At 39.9% G+C, this 25,580-nt stretch overlaps 1 protein-coding gene across 3 annotated transcripts in view; it reads right to left on the bottom strand.

Annotated features, from left to right (window-relative positions):
- Positions 1-7,960: 7,960 nt before the first annotated feature.
- SHISA9 (shisa family member 9) overlaps positions 7,961-25,580 on the bottom strand; it is a 181,495-nt gene continuing 163,875 nt past the window's right edge. For all 3 annotated transcript variants that reach the window (XM_032126223.1, XM_032126222.1, XM_032126221.1), the window contains one exon: positions 7,961-10,627. In XM_032126223.1, the coding sequence (XP_031982114.1) occupies positions 10,260-10,627 (368 nt within the window). In that variant the 3' untranslated portion in view covers positions 7,961-10,259. The remainder of the gene's footprint in view (positions 10,628-25,580) is intronic.

Genomic DNA, 25,580 nt, shown 5'->3' with positions numbered 1-25,580 from the left:
TTACAGTGTTGTAATTCCAAGCTGTGATTTGTTTTACAGTTCTGCTGCCTCAACTGTTATTCTGAAACTTGTTCGTCTATGCTGTTATTCCTACCTTTCATACAGAATGTGTATGTACACTGTGTGTGCATGATATTGTGCAATAGTCCTCAGTGCTCCATCCTGTTTAATTCATACCTCTTCCATGCTATTTGGTGAACACTTTTTGATTCCTATGTTGTTTTCCTTTTCTTTAAGCTGACAGGAGTTACATGTAAATGTAATACTTTTCCTCACTGACTTAGACAATGAAACACAAATACATTTTGATAGTTTAAAGCAAACTTTTGAATAATGTTGCTTGAATCCTCTTTGTGGTTTATTAGAAGCTTACTGATAACTGTGTTCTTCCATTAGGGTCCTATTTTACAGTAGGCTAATTTAACTCACATTACCCTCATTTATTATGAAAATTATACAAGCCAGAATAAGAAATATTGATAAATTATATGATATCTACTGCTACTTGCCATCTTTTGGATTGGAGACCTTACCATTAGAAAAGAGCCATTGACTTTTAAGATGTCACTGGGTGAACTCAGAGCAGAAATCTGCACCTCTATCAGGATGCTCAGGAGAAATTTTCTCTGCTTACCAACAAAGCACCAGAAGTGCCTTTCCTGCTAACACTCCAGCTAGTCCAAAGTTTTGGATGAGAATCTTATGAAACAGCTTTCTGTCAATTCTTCTCCTGCTGCTGAAAGAATGAGACAAAAAGAGAAGAGAGCATAGAGTTCCTCTATCACAGCTTTAAAGTCTTACATACAGATATGCACAGAGGAATTAGGATTCTGGGTGTATATGAAATAGTCTCCCAAGGGAAAGAGGCATGTCATGCATCTTGAGAGATTGTACAGCTTGAAAATAGTAGAAAACATGATATGGAATTGCATGCTAGGAGATAAGATGATTTTTATTCCCATCTGTGCTTCAGGGGTTGAATTGGCAGCAAATTCAAAAACCTTTACTAGGCAACAGAAAAGATCAAGAAATATAGTATATGCATAGCAGGGCTTTTGGCAGAATTAAGTGTATGTCCTAACTGGATAATAGAAGCAGGGGCTTAATGTAAAGCATGCACTTTCCAGATGTTCTGCTTTGGGGTTTTTTTTAAGATCTCATGCTATGTCAGTTTTTGCAGAGTCTTTATGGACAATAGTTTTGTGACCTCTAGTTAAAATGCCTTTCTCCAAGAAAAGCCCCAATGCTATTATTTTTCTGGCATTCGTTCTTGTGGAACATATGGATACGTCCCTCTGCGGAGGTTGTGTTGTCTGTCTCAGCTGCTATTCCACATTGATAAAAATACTGGTTCTCTTCTCACTTGTATATATTAACAGCTTGGGTGTAAGTGAACATATATGCCACAGGTTCTGGAGACTTATGATCTCAAAGAGAGAAAAAATACCTCTGTTTATTATGGTGTCTCTCATGTGGTTCCCTTGTGCAGCTGACAAAGTGGAAATTAGCAGATGGTGTAAAACATCTCTAGTTATTAGCAGGCAGCACTATCAAGTCTATATGTTTTTCCATACTGCAGCCTAGTCACTTCTGAAGTTTTGTAACCTTTCTCTTCATCTAGTGGATTTCTTTTGATAATCTGTTTTTTCCTCTACTTTCGGTTTGATGGTAAGAATAAGCCAATTCTGACATTAACAAACCCAAAATTTACCAGCCAAACAGAATCGACCAGCCAAACCCCAGAGGCAGTGCAGAGGCGAAAGGAAAAAACATTACATCTTTATCAAGTAATGTCCTCTGTCTGTTTAACCATATTAGTGCAAGCTTACTTCTGCTGGTGTTGGTAAGCTGCTCGCTGGGGAGTGTTCTGTGATGCTGACAGTGTTAACAGGAGGAGGTGCACACCAGGATGTCCTGTCCACATTTTCCCCTTTTTTTGGTTCTTCTTTTCTTGTATATGCATTTACACACATATATGTATATGGGATACAATACATATCCCTCCCATTGTCAGATAAGACAACAGAAAAGAGTTTTTAAGGCTGTTGGTTACTGTAATATTTTACACAGAATAGCTATGCAGTTTTGTAGCTCATTTTTTTTTCAAAAGCTTGACCCATCCTCAAAGGTCACTGCTGAAGAATGAACAAATGTAATAGAACACACTGGAAATCATTATTGGAAAGTCGACTTCATCTTTCCCTGAAGTTGATTAAATGCATTGGCTACATTCAACCTCCATAGTATTCTTGTATGAGAAAGTGTATTATACAGTGGTTGTGGCTGGAATACTGTAGATATGGGGAACGGGATTTGAGCTGATAAAACATTCAATATTTTCCCTTTACTGAAGTGTAGCATCTCCTCTCTTCTACCTGTTTACTCACGGTCCATAAAGATACAATCTTTTTGGAAATATATGTGTATTCTCTTCCTATTATGAAAAGAAACGTGTTTAAAATGGGAGAAGAGATTTTTATAGTTTATATAGGAGCTTTTAAAAAAGTAAGTTTTTATATTACTTATCTGTCAACAACATGCAGCCCCAAAGATAACTGAACAGTGATTATCAGTAGATCTGGGTTTGATAGGAAAATTTTCTCCAATACTGCTGTCTTTGGAGAATGATATCTCATCTAATAAAATCATCAGTTAATAATAAAACACATTGTACACAGTGAAGTAACAACCTGAGGTATACCAGTATTTAGTGTGATGCTCATTTTGTGTAGAAACACAAAAAAACATAGCTGCTGAGTAAACAAGCAGCTAAATATTAACTAAAAGTAGAAGAAACTAAAGAGTGTAAGACTGGGATTTGAAGAAGCTAGGCAGAAATTCATGAAGAAATTGGATTTGGCACTCAAAACTCAGTGTTTTTTTGCTGCTGTTTGTAGAAAGTGATAAGATTTATACCCGCACTTTGACTTTAGGCAGACTTCAGTATTCTAATGGCTGGAGTAGCTGTTTTTCAGAAGGACTTTGAACATGCACATTGAAGCCAAACAACAGCCTGAGAGTGGAGTCTTCCCTACTTGTTATGGGCTGTGTCAAAGGTACGAGACATCCAGGGAGATGAGATGCTGGCAGGATAATTGTGGTTTGCTACAAGGCAGTGTTGCAGCCATTATTTTGTTGAACTGCAGTCTCAGCTGTGACTCAGTCTAGAAGATCTGTGCAATCCTGTGGTGTATCTGCTGCATTTCCTTTTCTATACCATTTAGTTGGTGTCAGGTGGAGAAAAATCACTTGTAGTGGCGTCTAAAAGTTCTGCATTTCAAAGAGTGAATGTGTGTTGTCTGTGGGTTTTGGTTGTCCACACGCTGACAATCCTGCCACTAACTCAGCAGTGCAGGCTCAGGGCCTTTGCTGTCACAGTTATGCTGTACAGTGTTGTGCCACTTGCTGTGTTCAACAGGGCACCTTTGTTATGAGTACTCTCAGTGTTGTGCTTTTTAGATTCATCTTTTAAAACAGAAAAAAAAAGACAAAACCACAAAAACAAACTCATAAATCAGTGTTAGTAAAAACCAGAACATTTTGCTCTGCATAGGCAGACTTGTGCAGAGTCCTGTGCATCACAGCATACACATGCTGTCTCTGCCTTAATGAATCCTGTCAAGTTGCTCTCTATCATCCTTAGTATTATTCCCCAAGCAGTAATGGCAAAATACATTACAGCCCTAAAGGACACTTTTCATCCCTAAACTTTAGACTGTCTCTTCTTTAGAATGTCACATTCTTTAGTGTTTAATTTTCAAAAGCAGTACAGTAAATTAGGGATACAGAACCCATCTTCAAAACTGAAATAAGGCCCCTAAAATATAGTGAGGCAGTTAGGTGGATTTTCCAAATTAATGTTACCCTTCGACAGTGTTGCAAACACAAATTAGGGAGTCAAACTCCAAAGCTCAAGTGATGTAAAATGTGTCTGTGCATACAGGTGTGCAGAAAGGGGGGTTGTTCCCCAAGAGTGCTGCTTTGGCATGGGAGGTGAGAGCCCAAATGAGGTGCTGTGTGTGAGGGTGCTCAGGAAGGCTGCAGGAGTTCACTGAAGAGCATTAGTTGTGAAAATACCATACAGTTCTTCTGACTTCTCCAAAGGGATGGTAGAAAGTAGCTGCTGACTTGCAAAGCCAGTACTGATGCCCCAGTAGTCCAGTATACCTTTATGTCTTTCAACTGCATGATTTTTTCACTCCTCGTATATGAGGGAGTCAACAGGCTGCCTCTGTGCTCAGTAGCCAGAGCAGTCTCCTGCAGGATGTGTATGAAAAACTCCTGCTGAATGGTAACACTGTCTTGAAAAAAGGAAGAAAAGCAGCCATCCTTGAGCTCTCTCTCACCCTTGTAAGCAGAAAAAAAAAAAAAAACCTTGCTTCTCTTCACCTGTGGCAGGAAAATAAAAAGAACACAGTCTATCATAGAATCATAAAATGGTTTGGATTGGAAGGGGCCTTAAGGATCATCTAGTTCCAACTTCCCATCCAAGTTTTTGCAACGTTTCTGTTGCTTAAAGAAATAATAAGTAGCAGGTAAAGCACTCTTTCCTCTGAGGATCAATTACTTCAAGGAATACATTCACTAAAATTGGTCAAAGTCTCTCTGATAACAACTACTGTGATCGAAATGTTAGTGTAAGCCCAAATCCCAGAGAATAACTTGAGGCCAACAGCTGCATGCAGTAAAATGAAGAACCTGCTTGTGCTCAGGCAGTGTCAGTGGCTTCACTGACACACCTGATGTTTGGGAGGACTTGTTTCCTTATCAAATAATGCTGTCAATGACCGCTGAAAAGCTTGCGATTATTACTGATTTTCAGTTCTTGTTTGTAGCTCAACCTCAGATTAAACAGCAGCAACACTGCCTGATGTTCTCTCTTGAAGTCATCCCTTCTAATAACATATTGTTCTCCCGGCCTAATTTATTGTGAGGTTTGCACATAAGGCTTGGTGTGCAGGTTCAGAAGTTGAACTCTGCCAGCACAACATCAACCCCTATTAATGAGCAGCAATGCCTCCTACCATGTAAATGCAGGTGAAGTTGAAATAGACAAGGTGCAACTTTGTGTAGCAGTGTATTACAAAATGCGTAGACAAAAACTGAATTCCAACTCTGAATCCTAGCTTTATTAAAAAAAAAGCCTTTTACAGAATGATTGCTTGGGAATGAAAAATTGTCTTCAAGTTCCCTGCAGAGAAAGATACAGATCTTCTTCATGCATCCATGAAGGACCTGACTTAGTAGAGCCCTGCTTCATGCACTTAGGTACAAATAGCATATTATTCTTTTCTTTTATGTGAAACGGGAGCAGCAGTAATAGATGGAGGTTCTGAACTTATCTCAGCCTCAGGTTAGCCTGAATCTATAGCTTCCCCTTCCTGAATGGGTCCCTTAGCTCTGAAGGTGAAAAATGAAATTTAAGGGAGAACACCTTACTATTGAACAGCACTTATCTTGTTAGAAGAGTGGCTGTGGGATGAGAAGGGCCTATTCAGAGAGCATGGCCTGTTCAGGATTGTTTATTTGGCAGATTCTGACATAGGAAGAGTGCCCAGAACTAGGATCAGGCTGTCACAAAGGGCTGTCACTGGGGACAAATACATCTCTCTTATGCTTTGCTAACATGATAGGGCCTGTTCAGCTGAATGAGGTGTGTCAAAATCTTCATGGTGCATCTTCTGCAGAAGTGTCTGCTGCATTGCTCAGCTGCATTTGTATGACAGCAGCTTTTGTGCAGAAATGGGGTATAACCAGTACTCTAATTTGGTCCTGACTTTCATTAGTGCCCCTGGATGGGGAAGAAAGGCCCGGTTTAATGCTAATGTTACTGAATAAGTTGGCAGGTTTGAGGATTCATCTAATTTGCAGGCTGAGCAAAATTTGAATCTGGAGTTCTCTAAAGTGTGAAGTATGAATTCCAAGATTGTTATTTTTATCAATGGGGAAGTCATACAGCTCTATTTTGAAAAGTGTCTGTAAAAACAATGTTCACTTTTTTGGTAATGTGCTCATCCTATGATCACATTTTCAGCTGTGGATGATATATGAGGTCACATAGTTTAATACAATAATGTTTCCTGTCATAACTGTTTTTAGCAAAATAAAATTATCTATGCCAAGTAGAAAGATGATATAATCACAGTGAAGACTATATTTATCACTGGAAGTCCTTCATGTATTCAAGTATAGAGACCAGGATTAAATAAAGTGCACAGGATTGTGTGCAAAAGGGATTTGTGGACTAGGGTTATTTATTTAGTACCCAAAATTCAATAACCATTCTATAAGAACAGAGCAAAGCATGAATCTTTTCCCAAATCTATTAAAATCTAAAGTTGTGAGTCCTGGAGACACCTCGTAGTGTGAAATCTCATAGGACCTGATCCTCTATTTATATAAGCCATCACATCTTCAGTTTGTGTAAGCTTAGGATCATGCTCTAAAGATTTAGTCATGAGAACAGTTGTTTCCAGGGTAAAGGGCTCTAAACCAGAAACCTTTGGGCTTTTAGCCTCTGCAGCTCTGTATAGGAACATCATCCTTTCCTGACAGTGCACTTTTCTGTTTGTACTCAGTGCATCTGCATTTAGTATCAAAGAACCTTGTGGGAGAAATGCTGATGGGAGCCCAATACAGTTCTTGCTTGTGGTGTCAAAGGGGTCAGGCTGTCATAAGAGGAAAAAACGTGGAAACACAAAAAATCACGTTCAAGGGGTTTTTTTGGAGGTTTTCATGTACCTGAAAGAACAAAAGTTATGCTGAGACACTTCTACTAGCCAAGCAGTTGGCCCTTTTGCCATCTGTGATTCCAGTTAGGAATTTTGCTGCAAGAAACATGTGCATAGATGGGCTGGTGGTGGAGCTGTGTCTGCTGTAGGTTAGGCTTGTGTTCCACTGGGCTCCCCAGGTTTCCCTGTGGGTCACAGGGCTGCCCAGAATTTTCCTGGCACTGACCAAACTCTGTGTGTCTCTCCTGAGGCCTCTGGTAGAAAAGGGTTGTTCTGTAGTTGTACCTGAGGCAGGGAAATTCTTCTGTAACCAAAAATGGGGCTTTTATGAACGATTTCCTGACACCCATAAAGGTGTCTATTGACAATGAGATTTTTCTACTGTTTAAAAAGGCTAACTCTGGAGACTTTTGAACTGCTGTTTTCCCTCTGATAATGTGTAATGGATTCCAAAGGCTCATAAACTGTCTAAAGAATTTGCACCAGGTTGTACGCTAAGCGGATTCTGAAGCTGGGTATCCTGACTCCCTGTTTCTTCTTCTGAAATTTATTCACTATCATTTTAGCAAAGCACAGAGAAGAAGCTACCCAAGCCCTCTACCAAGGTTCTGTCAGCTTTACGAGACATTAGCACTACTAAAACCCTGTAAGGACTTTCTGTTCCAGCAGACTTGGTACACAGATGTTGTGTACAGGATTTTCTGTAATGAATATATAACATTTTTGAAGCAATATACATAGGTGTTTCATTTGCTCTCACTGGGTAGTTGCAATCCTTAGACGTGGCTGAAGCTTATTGCAAAACTCCCATGCATTCATGAGGATCAGGCTCTGCCCTTGGGTGTGCTTATCTTTTTTTGTTTTTGTTCCTCTAAACATTAATTAACTGATCAAGTGGCATAAGGTGTGTGTGGTGCCTGGAGGCTTACAGGGTACATGAAGCTTTGCAAGGCTGGCAATCCCTGTGTTTCTTGTCCTGCATTGCATGTAACAGGCAGTCATAGAATCACACACTGCTTAGGGCTGGAAGGAACCTCAAACATCACCCAGCTTCTCTGTAACGCAGATAACACGCAGTTTCTTTCCAAAGAATCCCTTGTTCCCACTGGCAGAGGCAAACCATCATTTGGGCTGATAAGAACCCCGCTGGCTGCAGTGAGATGCTCTAAAAGCTCAGTTCATACTCAAAAATTGGCCCAGTGATACAAGTTTAGGAATGAGCCAGCAAGTTGGATTCACTTAGAATCAATTTTATTGCCAGGTAAGAAATTCATAGTAATATAGTGAATACATATGTTTACAAATAAACATTCTTAAAAAACAAACAAACATTTTATTGTAGGAAGTATTATTGGTATCATAAACTCTGTAGTTAACAAGTATTAACACGGGTTTACTTACAGAACATACAGTTACTAAAATATTTCCACATAAAATATGCTCAAGTTACACGAAACCTGTGTGAATTAGAGTGCAGCTGTAATGTGTATCTAAAGCATATGGATTAACAGCAACATTCCATAAAGGGTCAAATTAAGTCAGCCAGTTGTGAAGGCAGTAAAGATTAAAGGAATAAAAGTAAGATAGTGGAGAGTCTGGGTTGTGTGAAAAGTATTTGTCTTGTGGGTTTTGTCCATTTCTGATAGTCTTAAAACATATGATGATAAAATTTAGCAGCACGCTTATGGAGAGATACCGGTGCTCTCAGGATGCAAATCAATCTTGATAAAGCTAAAAAAATGGTATCTCCATTTAACCAGATTTCAAAATCTTAGCCCTTGCATCCTCGACTAAGCAGAAGCACTGACAGTCTGTTGAGTACAGTAAGAAATGCCACTTCCAATTCTTCTTACAACATTAACAGTTCTCACTCCTTCCTGAATACTCTTCCAGACCTAATCTCCCAAAGAATTGACAGCTGGTGAGAATGCAACTGTAGCAGGACAGCTAGTTGGGATTTAGCCAAGTGACTTGTGTTGGGTGAAGGGCAGGAATTTACTGAAAGACTGAATGCATTGCCTGCCATCCCATCCCAAACTGTCTCTTTGTGGATGTGCTGAAGCCTTTACAGGCCCAGGACTGTGAATTTGCTACCAGTGCCCAGTTTAAGAGTGGTTTTACTCATATGAACAAGGCATCCTGCTCATCAGAACCACGGCCAAGACCATGAGTCCAATTGTTTGTTTAGTTTAACCCCAGAACTCTGATGTTTGAGGCTGGACCAGCCTCTTCCACCACACAGCCCACCAAGAAGGAATGCCACTAGAGAAAGCCAAACGATAGAGACAATATACCATATAACATTTAGTTGAACTACAGAGAACTACCATGGCTAAAAGCAAATACAAAATGAGAGACTAGAGGGGAAAAGTTGAAACTGGGAAAATGAAGGGGCTAACTAAATAGTTTTGACTGTGCAACCACTGCATGGAGATGTAGTCCAGTTTCCTTTTGGAACAAACAAAGGAGGCTGAGCAGGGCAGAACCCTTGTCATCCTTAGCAAAACATGAGGAAATAGCTTAAAGGAACAGAGGGGTCACTTTGAAGAACAAGACTGTCATTGAACAATAGTAATACAGTAAAGGCACCACCCACGCTTAATTTCAGTCTGAAGCAGTTGAAAATAGGCAAAACATTTACGTGAAGAAAAAATCCTGACAGTCTGCAAAGTGAGAATTGTTACCATCTGCCCGAAAACAGGAGGACTGAGAGGGAATATTCTGATGCCCTTTTTCCCCCAGCAGCTTTCTGTGTCATATGATGTGTCTCTTCTTATTTTGGAGGTTCCCAAAAATTTCAAATCAAGTGAAGTAAACTGAAATGAAATCTTCTGCTGTTGTTATCATCCTGCAGAATTCTCTACCAGCCAGAACGGTCCCATATGCTCTTAATCGTAACAGTCTTCGTAACTTCCTTGTGAAAGTGTCTTTGTCCCTTATTGTATATATATTTTTTGCGTTCTCTATAGGATGGTGTGAAAGTACAATAATAGATGTTAGGGATTGTACCAAGATGTTTGCTCTTGGTTTTTCACAGGTCTAGTGATTATTAATAGGTTTTATACAAAATTCCTCTCTGAAATAATATATTACAGTATATTGTTCTCTCTCTCTTCCTCTGTCTCAAGGCAGGAACATAGTGTAAATGTTTAAGCAGACATAAAGTTTCTCTAGATTGTGCTACTTCTCATCATGGATTTTAGTTTCAAGTAAAAAAATTTAGTCACAAGGGTTTGTGTTCCATTGTGAAATACAAATGGAGTTTATAATTCAACCTTCAGTGTGTATTGCTGAATGGTATTAACCCACTCTTCGGCCTACAGCTGGCTGGATACCAAGACTGTCCAGGTGGAAATTCCTTCCTTCCGTTTCCTTTTTTTTTGTTGTTTTATTTCATATTTTTAATTCAATTTTTTTTTGCCTTTCAGTTGAGTGTTTGTGTTGTGTATACATTTGCGTGTGGTTTTTAAAGGATTTCATTAGAAAAAAAAAAAAAAAACCAAACCAAAAAAGAGAAAGAAAACAAACTCAAACAGTTACTTCTGTCTTGCTGTTGGTTATGAAGTATGGCTGTGGGCCCAAGTAGTGCTGGCTCCGGGTGGTCAGTGGGTCACTTAGCGTCGGGTCTCCCATGCCATGCTTGCCCTTGTTTGTGAACACTTGCCGCCTCAGGGATGGGTCATTGGGATCCCAGGTCTTGTAGTGAGAATTGTAGCCCAGGGGGTGAGTGTGTATCTTCCCCATCCTGGATTTCCCGTTCTGCCTGGTGAGCCCACTGTCGATGGTGTAGGCCCTCTCTTCGTCCAGGCGCACTGGGTGGAGGGGCAGGCTCCCCTTGGCAGCCAGCTCGGCCAGGTGTCGGCGTTTGGTGTAGAAGTCATCGTTGACCTTGTCAGCTATTTGAGGTTAAAGGGGAAGGGGACAAAAAGAATCAGTTGGACACAAGAAAAATGGTGGACAGTTTGCAGTCGGTCATACACAGTTCTGTCTGCAGACCAGAACATTTACAGGTACATCAGTGGAAGAAATCCATGCCACCTCCTGGCCCTTATGTTCTCTCTCAGAGTTTTGGATGCCATTGTGCCAGGCTTTCATACATGCAGACCTTGAACCCTGTTGCCCTTGAACAAAAGACTGTCCCTGCCCCAAATCACTCAGATTGTGCTGACATTTACATTTATGGGGAGAGGTCCTATGAATCTCATCACTGTTCATGTCACATAGCACAGGAAATTAGGGAAGTCTACAGAAGTACAAGGGCTTTCTCGGGAGTTCTGCGGCATCTTGGGTTGTATTGCTGTATAAGAGCACAGCCCTTTAAAATCAAAGTGACACGTGGGTGTTTAACCCAGCCAGCTGTAAGGTCTGGTGATGTGTGATGAGGTGGACCTATTTTTGTTCAATAATGCCTCAGCGCAATATTAAGAATGGGATCTGTTCTCCTAAATGGTTGGAAGTTCATTAATACTTTATGGGGCTGAAAATACTTTGGGTTGTTGAAGGTTGGGTATTTACCCCGTGATTTTACACACCATGAAAATCCTAAATTCCAGGTTCTGACATCATTTTCTGGGTTCAGTGCCACTAAGAAATACAGCAACAGCCCTGCCAACAAATACTGCATTGCAGTTCTCAAGCCAGGATTTTGCCCTCTGTGATTTCCTAGGCAAGTGTCTTCCAGTGCATGCTTTTTGCTCAAGTTTGATTGTTTTTATTGCTGGCATTTATTTGGCCTTGCTTGAAAGTATGAACCATGCTCGGGAAGTTAAAGGCATTCTGCAGCAATCCAGCAACTCATTTCAGATTTGAGACTGAGGTTTAAGGGAAGCTTAACTGAATTTCATTTTTTAAGATCTTTCCTTTTTATGTAAATAGTGTTTATTTTCCCCCCTGTCATAGGTTAGCAAGCATAGTCCCGGAAGGGACGTCCTTGCTAAGGGGTGCTTACAGTTTCCTCTGGGAACTGATAGAACCTATCAGCTGGCCAGTTTGAATATGGACAATTCTCTAAGCCACTTAAAGTTGTGATCACCTCTGTTATCCACATTTAAGAATAGGCAAACTCCCCCTCCAAGCTCTCTCTCGTTTCCGGCGCTGGGGCAGGCGGCTGTGGGCCCCGTGTGGGGGCCAGCGGGCCCGGCCATGCCCTGCTCGGGCCAGGCCGGGCCGGGCCACGGCCATCCTGAAGCCATGGACCTGTTCCAGCCATGGAACCCCCCCCACTGCCTTGCCGTGGGCAGCCGGAGCGGCTCGGCTCTCCCCCCTCTCCACTGCGATAAGAAAAATTCAACATTCCAGCTGCAAAGCTGCAAGGCCGAGGTGAGATTAACCCTTTTATTGCTGTGAAGAGCTGAAAACCTGAGGGAAGAGAGAGAGGAGATGCTTAAAGCTGAAAGTCTGTTGTGAAGCTATGATATATCAGAGTATCCTGTTGTAATTTCATGAAGATATGGGGGGTGGAGTGTTCAACTCGTGAGCAAAAGCACCTGCGCTGAGATAGGCAGATGCTGACGCAGCTGTAATTTCATGAGAAGTTTGGACAGGGAGAGATGAACCAGATGAGGACTTTTGCTCCAAACGGGAAAGGAGAAAACCTCAGTCCGTAGAGATGAACCAGATGAGGACTTTTGCTCCAAATGGGAAAGGAGAAAACCTCAGTTCCTAGAGATGCTCCCAGAGATAGTCCTAACGATGAAGATGATGAAGACCCTTTGCTCCCAGGGAAGGAGAAGGGCCTCTGTTTTTGTTTCTGAACGGCTCAACCTTAAAATTGTACCCCAAAAAACTTCAAGAGTGGACCCTCGAAAGCAGTTGCGGGAAAAGCTGCAAGTCGGGGGAAAGGACTCACACGCAGGCAGAGAGACTCCTCTTCCTAAACGGACTGAACGATATTTGGAAGTGGGCGGCTGTCTCGTTGTGATAATGTTTTCATAGCACGAGCAAGAAGAGACTTCTCTTTCTAAATGGACTGAACAAGGCTATTATGGAAGTGGTAAACAGACTGAACATCTAAAGGGTTGTCTTTTCACATTGTCAGTGGGAGAAGGGAGGAAGGTGGGGGGAGGAGGAGAGTTCTGAAGGTGGTATAATTTTTTTTTCCCTCTTTTAGGTCTGTTAATAAACTTCTTTATATTCTTTCAAGTTTGGTGCCTGTTTTGCATTTCTCCTAATTCTTATCTCACAGCAGATAAACAGTAATGAGTATTTTGGACCAAACCACTACACCCCCTCAAAAATTTAGACGTTCACTTAAGATAGTGCCAAATACGTAGATCAACTGGCACTGCATTAATCAGCTGTGGTGTAGTTGGAATATATAATTTTGTCAGCCTGGATTTGACTTCTGCTGTGCCCTGGCTGGATCCATCAATTTCCCTTGAAGCCATGCCACGTAAGGCTTCTCTGCAGAAGTCTGGTACATGTAGCTGTCTGTACAGCTCAGCTCCTCTTGTCTTCATGAGGTTTTGAATTCCCTGCACTGTTTTATGTGTAGCTTCCCTGTTTTGCTGTCACCCAAGTATTTCTAGGAGGCTTTTGTTGCACTTTGAGTTTTCTCCCTGTCTCTAGTTCTGAACTGGATCTTTATGCAAGGTGGGGAAATTCCTAGGAGCACCACATTAATCTTCAAGATCAGGCTTCACTTGTGCATCCCCCTTGTCTTGGCCCCTCAAAAGGGAGGAATATTGCCAAAGGCAGTTGCTATTTATTATCTCATGACATTTTTTCTATAATGACTGTGAAACTGGACTCTGCTCTTAAATCCTTAATTTTGTCATTAAATTTGGTCATTAAAGAGGTGTTTCCTCTCCAATGGACTGAAATTGCTCCTTTCTGTGCCGTCACATTGGGCTTTGTGTGTTTTACCCAACTCCATCTGTTTCCTTTTTCAGTCATTGAGTGAATGCTTTTCTATAGCATACAGGTGTCTTCTGCTTGAAACAAATCACAGAATGGAGATAATGGCCTGCTCTCATTTCAGCCCAGGGTGTGCAGTTGCATGACAGACCTGTCATGTGTTACAAAGAGAGTCTGTGAAGTTCTGCTTGGATTTTGGAGCGAGTTGTTTCATTTAGAGAGCTGTAATCTGAATAATCAAGAAGTTGTACCCGTTTCTCCCTGAAAGAGCTGTTTCCAGTTCTACATGTGGTTTGTCTTTTTAATTTGTTAATATTCCCTGAATGTCACAGGACCATTATATAAAAGCTGAATGAAAATGGGGTGGAAATGCATTTGCATTGCTATTATCTCATTAATCTGTTATCAATAATTGAAAAAGTGGTTGCAGAAAAGGCACTGTGAATATTCATACAAGTATTCATTTTTATAAATTTTTACATCAAAGGCACTGCAGGCCAGCTGTTAGGGGAGCGAGTTTCTATGTCACATGACTTAGACCTTGGCTATTTATGAAAAGTTACACTAGCTTATATAATTTCAGCACAATTAATTATGTCCAGCTTTTAATAAAGATACATTTGTACGCCTGTTTCACATTTAATTGTGTTTAATTTGCATACAAAAATTAAAAACTTAGCTAATCTAATGTAAGAATAGAGTACATTCGTAAGTTTGTAGTTTTAATTTTATCTTAGTTATGCTGCAGCTATTTGTCTTCTGTAGCCAAGATCTTTAATCAGCTGCAAGGTAAATAATGACTTGTCTTTTTAGAAATAGCAGTGGTGATGCAGCTATGTAAATAATGACCAAAAATTGCAGATATTTTTATTGCCTGGCTTTTCATGCCATTTTTCTCTTTGAGGCCACAACAAGCTCAAGCTATGTCCTTGGTTTCTTTTAATTTTTTTCTCTTGCACCTTTTCCATCTGCCAGCAATGGTCCTGGGTCTCTGAATTTGATCAGACATTAGATAATTACTCAGATCTCCAATCACAGCAAGGCTGATGTCCTACAGAAGAGTAAATTTTATTTCTGCTGTACATAAGGAACACCTTCACTATTGAAACAGAGAGGAAGAAATCAGCCTCACAAGGACTGTTGCCTATGACATGTCTGGAGCTGGTTTTGCTCTTCCTTATGTCATGTTATAATGTCAACTTTTTAACTCTTTGTCTCTTATGGCAAACCACACAGAAAGCGAAATGATTAATTCTGTAAATTTGGTTCCATTAAAGTTGCTTATACTGGTATAGTCCATAGTCCCTTTCTAGGAACTTCTCAACTGTTCTCTGGAAACTGGGCTTGAAGAGAACAAACCAGGACTTGAACTTTAAATCTTCATCAGCAAAGTCAAGTAGAAAGCTGGTGAACAGCTGCTGAGTGGCTGATTACATGTCTGTGTGGCAGTGCCAGTGTGGGAGAGCTGCTCTTTGTGTTTGTCCTGATCCAGTAAGATTTTGCAGGTTTTGCCTAAGGATTCTTCCCTGTGCTTCAGAGTTCAGTGCTGGCAGTGAGAGGCAACCCCTGCATCGAACGTTTTGACCTCCCTCAACCCTGTTTTCTTTCTGCTTGCACACTCAAGTGTGCACTCAGGCCTAGGTACCAGAAATAGGGGAGGGGATACCCTTGCAGCAATTATGAGCAAAATCAGCATTGATAAAACTGTTCAGTTGTTCAAGAGGGCTTTTGGCAACTCTTACAGCAGTCCTTGTTCTTTCATGCAGGTTTCATAATATCAGTGGGCTGTGCCCCGTTTGAGTGACCTGATGCTACTACAGTGTAGAAACAGGGTTTTTTACTTCTCGTTTTCAAAGAAGAAAAGATTCAGAACAGTAATATTGAGCATAGTTTTGTAACAAATGTTTTACCAAGAAAAGTATATTAATAGTATCCTGAAGCCAACTACTTTAAAAATCAACTGTGAATCTGAGGGAGTTTGTTTTTCTTCTTAAGCAGACCCTATAAATATTTTGTGGACTTTAAACATCCAAAGAGATATTTTGGAGTTAGAGGATGGATTTGTTATGTGACCTTAGGTACATGACTCAACTTCCCTCTGCCTTGGTTTCACCCGCTGTAAAATGAGCTGTTAGCACATTGGAGGAGGTAATTGTGTTAGGAAGTTGAATTGCTATTTGTAGAGTATTCTGAGATTTTGGATGAAAGGTGCTATAGAAATTCCTTTTGCATTGACTTCTGTATCTTGATCGATAAAAGTATGATTTAAAGATATTACTGTTGTATTTGCAAAAGGAGTAAAGAATTAGAATTGCAACACTGCCAAATAATAATAGAAGAAGGGCTTTAATTCCATGTGTTATTATTTGTGTTCCTTCCTTTTGATAGCTAACGAAAAAAATGCTCTCAGTTTCAATATTTCTGTAAGGTTTTTACTTCTTTAAGGTAATGCACCTACAAATTTAGTTACTGTTGTAGCTGTTCATCCGGAAGAAATGTTGAAATATGAGGTTTTTTCCAACCTTAAGGGTGAGTCTGACATCAGGGAGAACTTGGGCTTTATTCCTGCTGTTCATGAAATGAATAACTGAAAAAATACAGAAACAGTGTAAGGATCAAAAGGAGACTTCTCTCTCCCAGCCGGATGCCTTAACTATTAAGCTGAAGAGATGCCTCCTGTTCCTTTGTCTTTCTAGAATAGTAAATATTGAATTTTCTTCAGCTCCACAGCACAAGTTTATGAGGATGTGAATCTGGGTGGGGACCATCCTAGCAGAAGGGATGCATCTTTCTGGGTAGGGAATTTAAATTGAAATCCCACTCCTTTGGAGCAGTGGTACAACCATGAGCTTATGATGTAAAATGCAGAGCGCTTCTCGCTCTTATGTGAATGCAGCAATGCTTTAGAGAGAGTGACCGCAATTGTTTTGATCTTGACTTTGCTGATACTGCTGTCAAATGTTTCAGATTGGAACCATTGACTTCTTGGATTTTGATTTGAAAGGAGATAGCTACCAAGATGCTTGGGATAGCAAGACTATGGAAATGCCTAGGAAAACTTCAGTGACTTTAGGCTCATCCAGATGAAGTGATCAGAAAGAAATGGGCTTTTCATGGTATGTTGTTGTTTAAGGTTCACCTTTCTGCCTAAATCTGTCACTAAGAGAGACAAGCTTTGTTCTTTTGCTGATTGAAAATTGCTCATGACCAAATGTGGAAGTTTCACATCTTTCTTCATAATCCATAGTTGTGTAACAAAAGCACAGAAACCAATGAGCCTCTTACCAAATAAATACCATGGCTGAAAATGTGTTTTCTTGAATATCAGTGGCAAAAATCTTTGTGGCTGCAGTAGGTTCAGAATTTCTCAGTGAGCTTATTTGAATATAAGCCTTACTTGAGAGGTGGCCCTGAAACTATGTAATGTTGTTCTCTTCCCCAGCTTAAGTAGTCTTCAAGGTCACTGTGTGGCATAGAGTCACGTGGACATACATTAGCATTGTGAATGCTTTCTTTTTCTTATAAAATACTGCAGGGGGTTTTATCTCTTTTCCTTATTGATAATGCTCTTAACTCTGTGGGTCCATAACATGGCTCTGAATATTTACACCACTTCATACAGCTGTGGGAAAATATAGATTCCTGAATGACAATTCTGTCCTACAGTTTTTGTGAAAATAGGCATCCAGGAGTGGGAAGAAGCCTCTGAAGTGAGAGAAGAGAATCCACAAAGGAGTGAGCCCTTACAAAAGCTCTAAAGACAGTAAAAAAACAAAAACAAATCCCCAAATCCAAACTTTTCTGCAAGCTTACTGTCACAGTCAGAAGCTATGAAAATACATAGGGACATTGTTTCTCGCTAGATGTTTACAGAATTGTTTGTTATCTGAATATATTTTAAGAACTATGTGAAATGCAGAGCTTTATTCCAGCCAAAAAGTCTGTATTTCAAATGAAGGGCTAGAAATGCAGAAAGCAAGCCAGTGGAAAGTGCTGAGGACAGGAGAGCAATGGAATTGCTCCAATGACACACCAGACAACAGCTGAAATGAAGGAAGTGCCTTTTGGGGGTGGTTTCTCTGTAAGGCTGTCCCTATGTAATTTATAGCAGTTTGTAACAAGGCTTTGTTTCTACAGCTGTGAGTTTGCCGAGATGACGGTGTCATTACCTGAAGCTATGGGAAACTTATACTTCTCTAAGTAATGGAAGTGAAAACTCAAGGAAAGACAGAAGGGTAATGAATCCTGACTCAGAGACAACATGAGAATTTTGCCCAGGGAAATACTGCGCTGCTGCCTTTGGTGGTGCTGTTGATCCTGTCTAAATGTGTGATTGCTTATTCATTTGCCTTTCCAAGCTGGCATCTAAGACAATAGGTTCAAAGGCTTCCAGGATATAAACCAGCTCTGTGTGAGAGTTCTTGCAGGATTTCAACTGAAAATCAAAGAAGTATCATTTGTACACTAGCACAAGTTTATTCTTGGGTGAGGGGAAAAAACTCACATGGACAGAGTTTGTATTAGCTGCCCCAGATATGAATTGGATCCAATAAATTCACAGAAAAATGTGTTCCATACAGTAAAATAAATAAATAATGACCTGTGTTTTGCATTAAGGGGCTTACTCACTATCATGGACCACAGAAGAATTTGCTCTGCATACATGAAGTGTGATGGAAAACAGACTGCGTGGGGAAGTTTGAGCTAGACAGCATTCTGTTGGTAGAGTGGGGAATGGGCAGGATGATGAGAGATCTGTCTGCAGCCAAGAGGAAGGAGTGTGGCTACTCCATGGCTGATCACTGGCTGTTCTCATCTCATAGGCACTGGGGTGGCTCTATACAAGTTGGGGCAATTTTAAGCCCTACTAAGTTGCAAGAAAGGGCAAAGGCCATTTATATTCATTTTTGCAGCCCTCCTTCTATTTTGAAAATTCAGAGATCAGCCTGTGGCCTGCATTGATTTCTGTCCTAAATATTTGGTTTTCTTCTAATACTATTTTGCCTTTATTCAAGATATTCTGAAAATGAAGACTATTTTATGTCTTTGGATTCTTTCCCATGGTTTTTTACTGACAGAGGTAAAGAAAAATATGTAGTGCATAGAACCCTGCATAAGTTTTGTAGAACCTACTTTTTGTGGCTCAGTGTTATTCCTCTCCTGGCCCCCTTTACCACTTCATCTATTTACTGATTTCTTACAGTGATCTGGAGAGAGACCAAGCACAAAAAGACAAACCATATCAACCTCTTCTTCTCAGACATTGTTTGAAAAGAGCTTGTCCACCTCCAGACACAAGACTACATTTTGTTTCCCAGTGAAATAAAATTATTTCAAGATACGAGATATGGAAAAAGACAAATATGTAGCCCCAAACATTTCTTCTCTTCTTTTGATTATTTTAATGACAGTTTATGGAAAGGCTGAAGAGGCCAGAATATTTCTGGGTTTTGAGACACATTAGGAATGGTTTAGGATAGGAATGTAATTAGACTGGGTAAGGGCAGCCTCTGGTCTCAGCAATGTTCTTTAACCCCGACAGCAAAGTCTGCTGCCTGGCTGGGAACGCTGAGACAGATTCTGACGAACTCCTCAGGCATCAGACATGATGTGTGGTTCACCAGAAGCAGGGTCACCATTCCCTGGAATACAAGAGTAGCCACATGTCTGGAAGCATCCCTCTTCTGACAACGTGCCAGACACAGCACTGCAAAGTTTGGCTTTTTTCTTTCTCTTTTTCCAAATGTCTATTTACTGTGTGAGTTTAGGCAGGTTTCTCCTTGCACACGTAAAACAGATTTTCCAGCTGGGCTTTGTATATTTGCCTGCATTGATTTACATAGTATTAAATTGCAATATTTATGATTCAATTTTGCAAAGTGCTGCAGTGATACTGTGATTTGGTTTTGATCAAAATACTCCACACACACACACATTCTACCTAACCTAGGGACCAGTGGCATGCAGAATACTTGAATTTAACCAGTATAAAAAAACCAAGATTTTTTTCTGATTAACCAAAACCAATAGGCTCTGTTAACCTGGAAACAAATGGTGGCTGATTTATATTAAATTAACATTAGAATTTTAAATATTTTCAGGAAACCTGAAATCTGTTGTGTGCAGATAGATGAAGATCACAGTACTTGGTTGTATTCTCAAGTAATTTAACATTTTAAATTCAAGAACCAACATGCTAAACTGCTGGTTCAGTATCACGCAATGAATGATAAACTTAAGAAGGAAGTAAGAGTGCCAGTTCTATTCTTGATCCAAGGGATGAAATTGTAAAAGAAGTCTAAGAGAATTATGTACTAAAATCTCTGACTTTTCTTTGAAAATGCAGCCAGTGGCTGTCCTGTAACTGTAAATCTGTATTTTCATTATTTTTTTTCCTAAAGGCCTCTAAGCTTGTGGCTTTCATGGAATCTACAATGGCAAATACATATGAAAAGTTCTACTGTGAAATATTTATTTCATTTTATCTCATTTAAGCATATTTATCAGTTTGAGTTTTACTGGAAACCTTATATATGGTATGAAAACTTGCCTTTTGAAATAGAAACTATCTAAGGAGTCATGCTGTCATGCTTAACTTCTGAATAAAGCATGACTGCAACGTAAACTGATTTAGGAAAGGAGGGTTTGGTTTGCTTTCTAAAAATGCTGTCCAAAGCCAAAGAGGTTAGCACTTAGGGGATTTGCTTAAAAGGGTTCTTCCACTTCTTCCTTCGGTAATCTTGCTTGCTTTTTCACTGGGTGGTTTTCAGTGCATCTCAGGATAAATCTGATTGTGTCAGAAGTTTGCAGCAATACTTTCATACAGCAACAATAATATGAAATTGTTTTTAACCTTTCTGGTTGGTGAGGACCTTCAGTTTGTTTAAGGGCAGAGCCTCCTCAGGATTGCAGGGGCAGTGCTGGCTCTGCATGTGCAGGAGCAGTGTGCAGTGCTGAGCAGTTGGAGCCTTGCTCCTGCAGCCAGGGGTTCCAGCAGGGGCTCAGGGGTGCCTTGCTCCTGGGGGGCTGCAGGCAGGGGCTGCCCTGGCCGGCTGCACACAGAGGGGACGTGGGGCACTGCAGGAAAGAGCTCGCCGAGCTCTGCAGCAGGGTTTGGCATCTAAACAAGCCTGTCTGGTTTTCCTTCACTTGTCAATTTACCTTATCTAACACTGACTGAAAAAGCTCTGCTATTCCTGACCACATTTATTGGTAATAATTGTTCTTAGCATGAACATAATCTAATTTTCTTTTCACGCGTTGCTGTTGGCATTCTTCTGTGTGCTCAATTTTGTTTTCAGTTTTAATACTTTTGATTGTTTGTTTCTTTTGGTATACTGCTGGTTATAACTCTCACACATATGTCTGAATCAGCTACAGATAAGCTGCAAATACCAGATGTGATGATATAGGAAGCTGCATGAGAACACACAGAACCCAATTTCAGAGTGTGAACATGTAAGTAAGATGTGTTTTTAGTTTTGAAATAAACCTACATTTTTCTGCCTTTAAAATGGAATCATACCAGATTTACACTATTATTTCTCAACATGAAGAAAGGCCTTAAAGGCTTTTTGAATTGTACTGGTTAAATGAAAAAAAAAAAGTCCCAGTGATGTAATAGCTATTTTTTGCCTAATTTAGTTTTATTTGATCTGTTTCTTGACTGCTTTAATTTAAAATAATTATTAGTAATTGTTCTGGAGTGAAGTTGATTTTTTTTTTCCCAAAATAGTTCTGGCATAAGTTGTTCCTATTAGAAAGTTATCTTTTTCTACTCTTTTCTCAGGAGGAAAAAATTGAAAAAAAAAAAAGAAGGTAGTAATTTCGTAGCTATACTCATACACATTGAGTTCTGGATTTTTCTTCTCCTTTTCTTCTTTTCCTGTCTCCCTCTTTTTAGATTCTATGTCATTTGTATTGTTAAAGTCTTGAGCATGGTTGCCAGAGGTTTCCAAACCAGAGATGTGTGTCAAACTGAAAGGAACTAGCGTTCCCTGGCAATTCCCAAACTTGCCCTGTCAGAAGAAAATTAGTTTCTTCAGGTTTTCATGCAGCTTGGGCCAAGTCCAAGGCAGAGCAGAAGTGGTGCCTGCTCTGAACAGAGCCCTCGTGTAAGGCAGCAGCATCAGTGACTGACAGCCCAGGAAGAACTGGAAATGCAGCTGTCTGCCATGAATAGTTAATAGTGCATACACCAGACTGCAGCCACAGAGGAGTGTACAGCTCCTCTCTCCCTTTTTTCCCAGGAATTACAATCGTATCAATTGCTGGCAAAAATGAGCAGCAGCAGTGCTGAGCTGCAGCTCTTCCTCCTCCCCTGTGGCAGGGCCCCGGCTGCTTTCCACACTAGCACCTTCCGTAGCCTAGAAAGCTTTGCAGGCTTTCTCACTACAAAAACTACCTGTTGTACTTAATATTTCCCTTAGACTGGGACCAAAAATTACCATCTTTGTGGTAATTTTTTTTTGATGCTGTAGTATCATAACTAGTACATATCAGATTTTTTTTTCAGCTTCTCTTTTCTTCTTCAAATAAGCTGTTAGGGGGAAGGATTTTTGCAAAAATTAACTGTGCATTACAAATCATGTTACTGCCCTTCCTCCATGGCTCAAGCCCTTTGTTGTTATAGTATGAATGTGTAGGAATAAAGCAATTCTCTGTGACTTTTATCTGTGCAATTTCTTAAAAACACATTTACTGTCTTCAGAGCCTCCTTGGCAGAATCAAAATAGCAGACAGATAATTGCTGCTATTTATGTGATATTGTTAATAAGGGATTCATTCCTATCAGTTATCTTACTATCTTTTGTGTTCACGGGTAATCCTGAAGAATTTTGCACTCTGCTTTTGACATGTATCCATGTACAAAGATGAAAAGTCTTAAAACGTGATATCACATGTTGAACACATGTATGAAACTCTTGTAAAAATATCGCCATACATTACCTACAATGCTAATAGTTCAGAGGGGAAAATGGGTGGAGTATGTTAAGAGCAAGCAGTGCAATGTGTAGGCTCCATGGTGGGAACTATTGAAAGCCACACTTCAGATAAAATCTAGATTTGAGCTGGGATCCCACAGTGTTGCTGTTTATCTGCAAGTATTCACAGTTGTTTTTGCATGTTTAAGATCAACCTCTATGCTTAAATAATTGATTAAAAAATTTGCATTGCGGAATGAGAAGTATGTTTATATTGCAAAATAAAAGAGTTACAGAGAGGGATGTTTAGGAAGGGCTGCAAGTGAAAATGCTCAGCACTGCTGGACCTTGTCATCGCGTGAGCTGAGCCTTGTTTCTACTGGCTCGCTTATTGCCTGAGCATAAAGCTTCACTCGTGTCTTCACTTAATGTGTAAAAAAAAATCTCATGCATAATTCATCAGCATTTCCTACAAATAGGTTGGAATAACCCATGCTTGATTTAGATTTACTTGTTTTCTTCCTGGGACTGCCACTGATCTCAATAGATGGAAATAAACCTGGTCACTGTAAGCTTGTTACTTCTGAAGGCTCTATCTTCAAGGACAAAAGATAAGCAAAAGCCAGGATTCTCTAGTGGTCAGCTGGGTTCCTGGTACTCTTATTTTAGATCTGCTGTTATGTCTCAAAAAAAGGAGAAAATAACTTTTTGTTTAATTTTGATTCATTATCACATAATAAGGATTTTTAAAATTAATTTGTTTCTAGAGAACCAACCTAATTTTCAGTGGAAGAGGGTGAGTTCTACAATGGTGTGTAACTGATGGAATGTGGAGTGGTGTTTATAAGCTGAACTTTTATGAATGGTGAAGATTTAATTTTCACTATTTTAATGTGCTGATAAAAAAAAGGCTGTTTCTTTGTGGTAGGGAGCATGTGTGCAAAGAATATCAATGTCAAGAAAAAGAATTAGGATGCACAAATTTAAATTTGCTATTTTGGCATGAAAAATGGGTTAAGATTTAATAAATTTTTATAAATATTCTTCAGCCACCATAAAACCAGCTAGTGGACCAAATTCAGAAAAAAAAAAATTCACTAGGTATGAGTCCTACCCAGAAAACTAAAAGTTTAAAGTTTAAACCTAAACTAAATGTACCTCAAGGTCAGATTTCCTTTCTTTCCCAAGTTCAGTGTGTTGTCTAAGAAATGAGACAACATAGATGGCAGTGTTTAAGAACATCTTACTTTAGTGTTAAAACTGTCTCTTGTAAAAGAAGGAGTATTTGCAGTTTCCTTCCACCTATCATGATGTTGCTTCTGCCAAGACCAACATATCCCCAAAGTTCACAAATCTGTCTGTTTGCTAAAGGATGGAATGTGCAATGGCTGCTTGGAAGTCTGACTGCTTAGAGCAGGATTCCCCATCTTCAGAAAGAATATCCTCTTGTAGATTTTACAGTAAAATGTTGGTTTTTAAAAGGCCGAAAAAGAATGTCAGCAAAGCAGATGATTTTGTTCAAGATACTGAGGGTCTGCACAAACAACACATTTATAATTAAAATATGAGTACTTTACTGGAAGAAGAAATGAGTGTGCTGGATGATAAAACCGGAAAATATTTTGATCAAGACTCTCCAAGCATTTTATATTTACCTATGACAATGTGCCTGTAGGTAGTTGGGTAAATAACAGAGAAAATAATTAAATGATTTAGTGGAAGCAAGAAAAGGTCTTCTAATTTCATCTGCATGCACTGGGCAGGATGCAAAATTTGCTGGGTCTCATCATAAGAGTGAAATAAGTAATGCTTCACTTCCTGTGGCTGGGGAATGGGAAGGCTGAGGGAAGGTCCTGGCAGGGGGATTGGTAAAGCAAGCCTTGCTTCTGAGTGCTGCTTGGCTTTTCTCTTATGCCTGAAGAAGAAGCAAGGATAAAAATATGTAAAACTTCCTTAACAAATGAACACTCAAAAGCTTCAAATTCTCCAGCCATGCTGGGCTGGGTAAATAATAATAATAAAAAGATACCAAGCTTTTATGTCACACTTCCTTGAGCCAAATCTGTAGTTCCAGTGTTGAGTTGGGCAGATCACAGTTGAGCATTATTTATGACACAGCACATACCTCTGGATATATGAAATCACTATCTGAATCACGCTCTGGATATTACAAGTGATACATTAATCTGTGCTTCCATGTCAGTTTTTCATGGTGTTAAATCTAGTGAGATTTAGGGTCCATGTCCCAGATTTTTTTTTTGATCCGTCTTTGTGTAATTGCTTATAGAAGAGGTAACTGAAAATTTCTTTAGTCTTTGAAAAGAAAGCACAAGTCCTTTTTAAGCCTTCCAAAGGAACATGAATATTTACTCCTCAGTGGAACAGTGTGGTTGGTATAGGAAAGTAAATTACTACAAACATATTGTGTCTAATAATTTTGTAGTTCTGCTTTTTCTAAAAGTGGGATGTATTCACCCTGTGAATGCATGGGCAGGCATGCTGTGTGTTTCCATTTTTCCAATTACAGTGTTACTTTCCAGGCCAGAGCACAATGAACTACAGGGAATGGTGCAGTCTCATGGTGAGATAGGAATCAGATTCTTAGGAGGTTGTTGTGAAGTCACTTCTATTCTCAACAGACAGATCTTGTACCAGCAAAGAGTTACAGTCATTTCTATGGAAATTGAAGGGCTGAAGCTTAGGAGAAGGCAGCCACAAATTTCCCATCAGACAGGAAGATGGTTCAAAGATAATAGCCCATGGCTAACCTTGGGGTGATCTTCCCCTTGGATCCTTCTGTGTGTGCAGAGGACACAGGACCAGGTCAGTTTTCTCATATGCTTCACCTTTCTGGGGGAGTTGTTGCCTGGTGCCTTGGCACACTTGTGGCCACACTCCTTTCTGCAGGGACCTAACCAGGGGATATTTATTCTCTGAGTGCCATATTTGCAGAATCTCACTTTGCAGTTTTGCAACTGCAAGCAGAGCTGGTTCACTGTCTAATGTTTCCTCTGGGATCAAAGAACTGTGCAGCTTCAAGAAATGCTGGGAGCTGTAGACTCAGAGATGT

This window comes from Corvus moneduloides, chromosome 16 (genome assembly GCF_009650955.1).
Source record: "Corvus moneduloides isolate bCorMon1 chromosome 16, bCorMon1.pri, whole genome shotgun sequence".
Classification (NCBI taxonomy): Eukaryota; Metazoa; Chordata; class Aves; order Passeriformes; family Corvidae; genus Corvus; species Corvus moneduloides.
The sequence above is the reverse complement of the archived record's forward strand: the minus strand, read 5'-3'. Positions and strand labels throughout refer to the sequence as shown.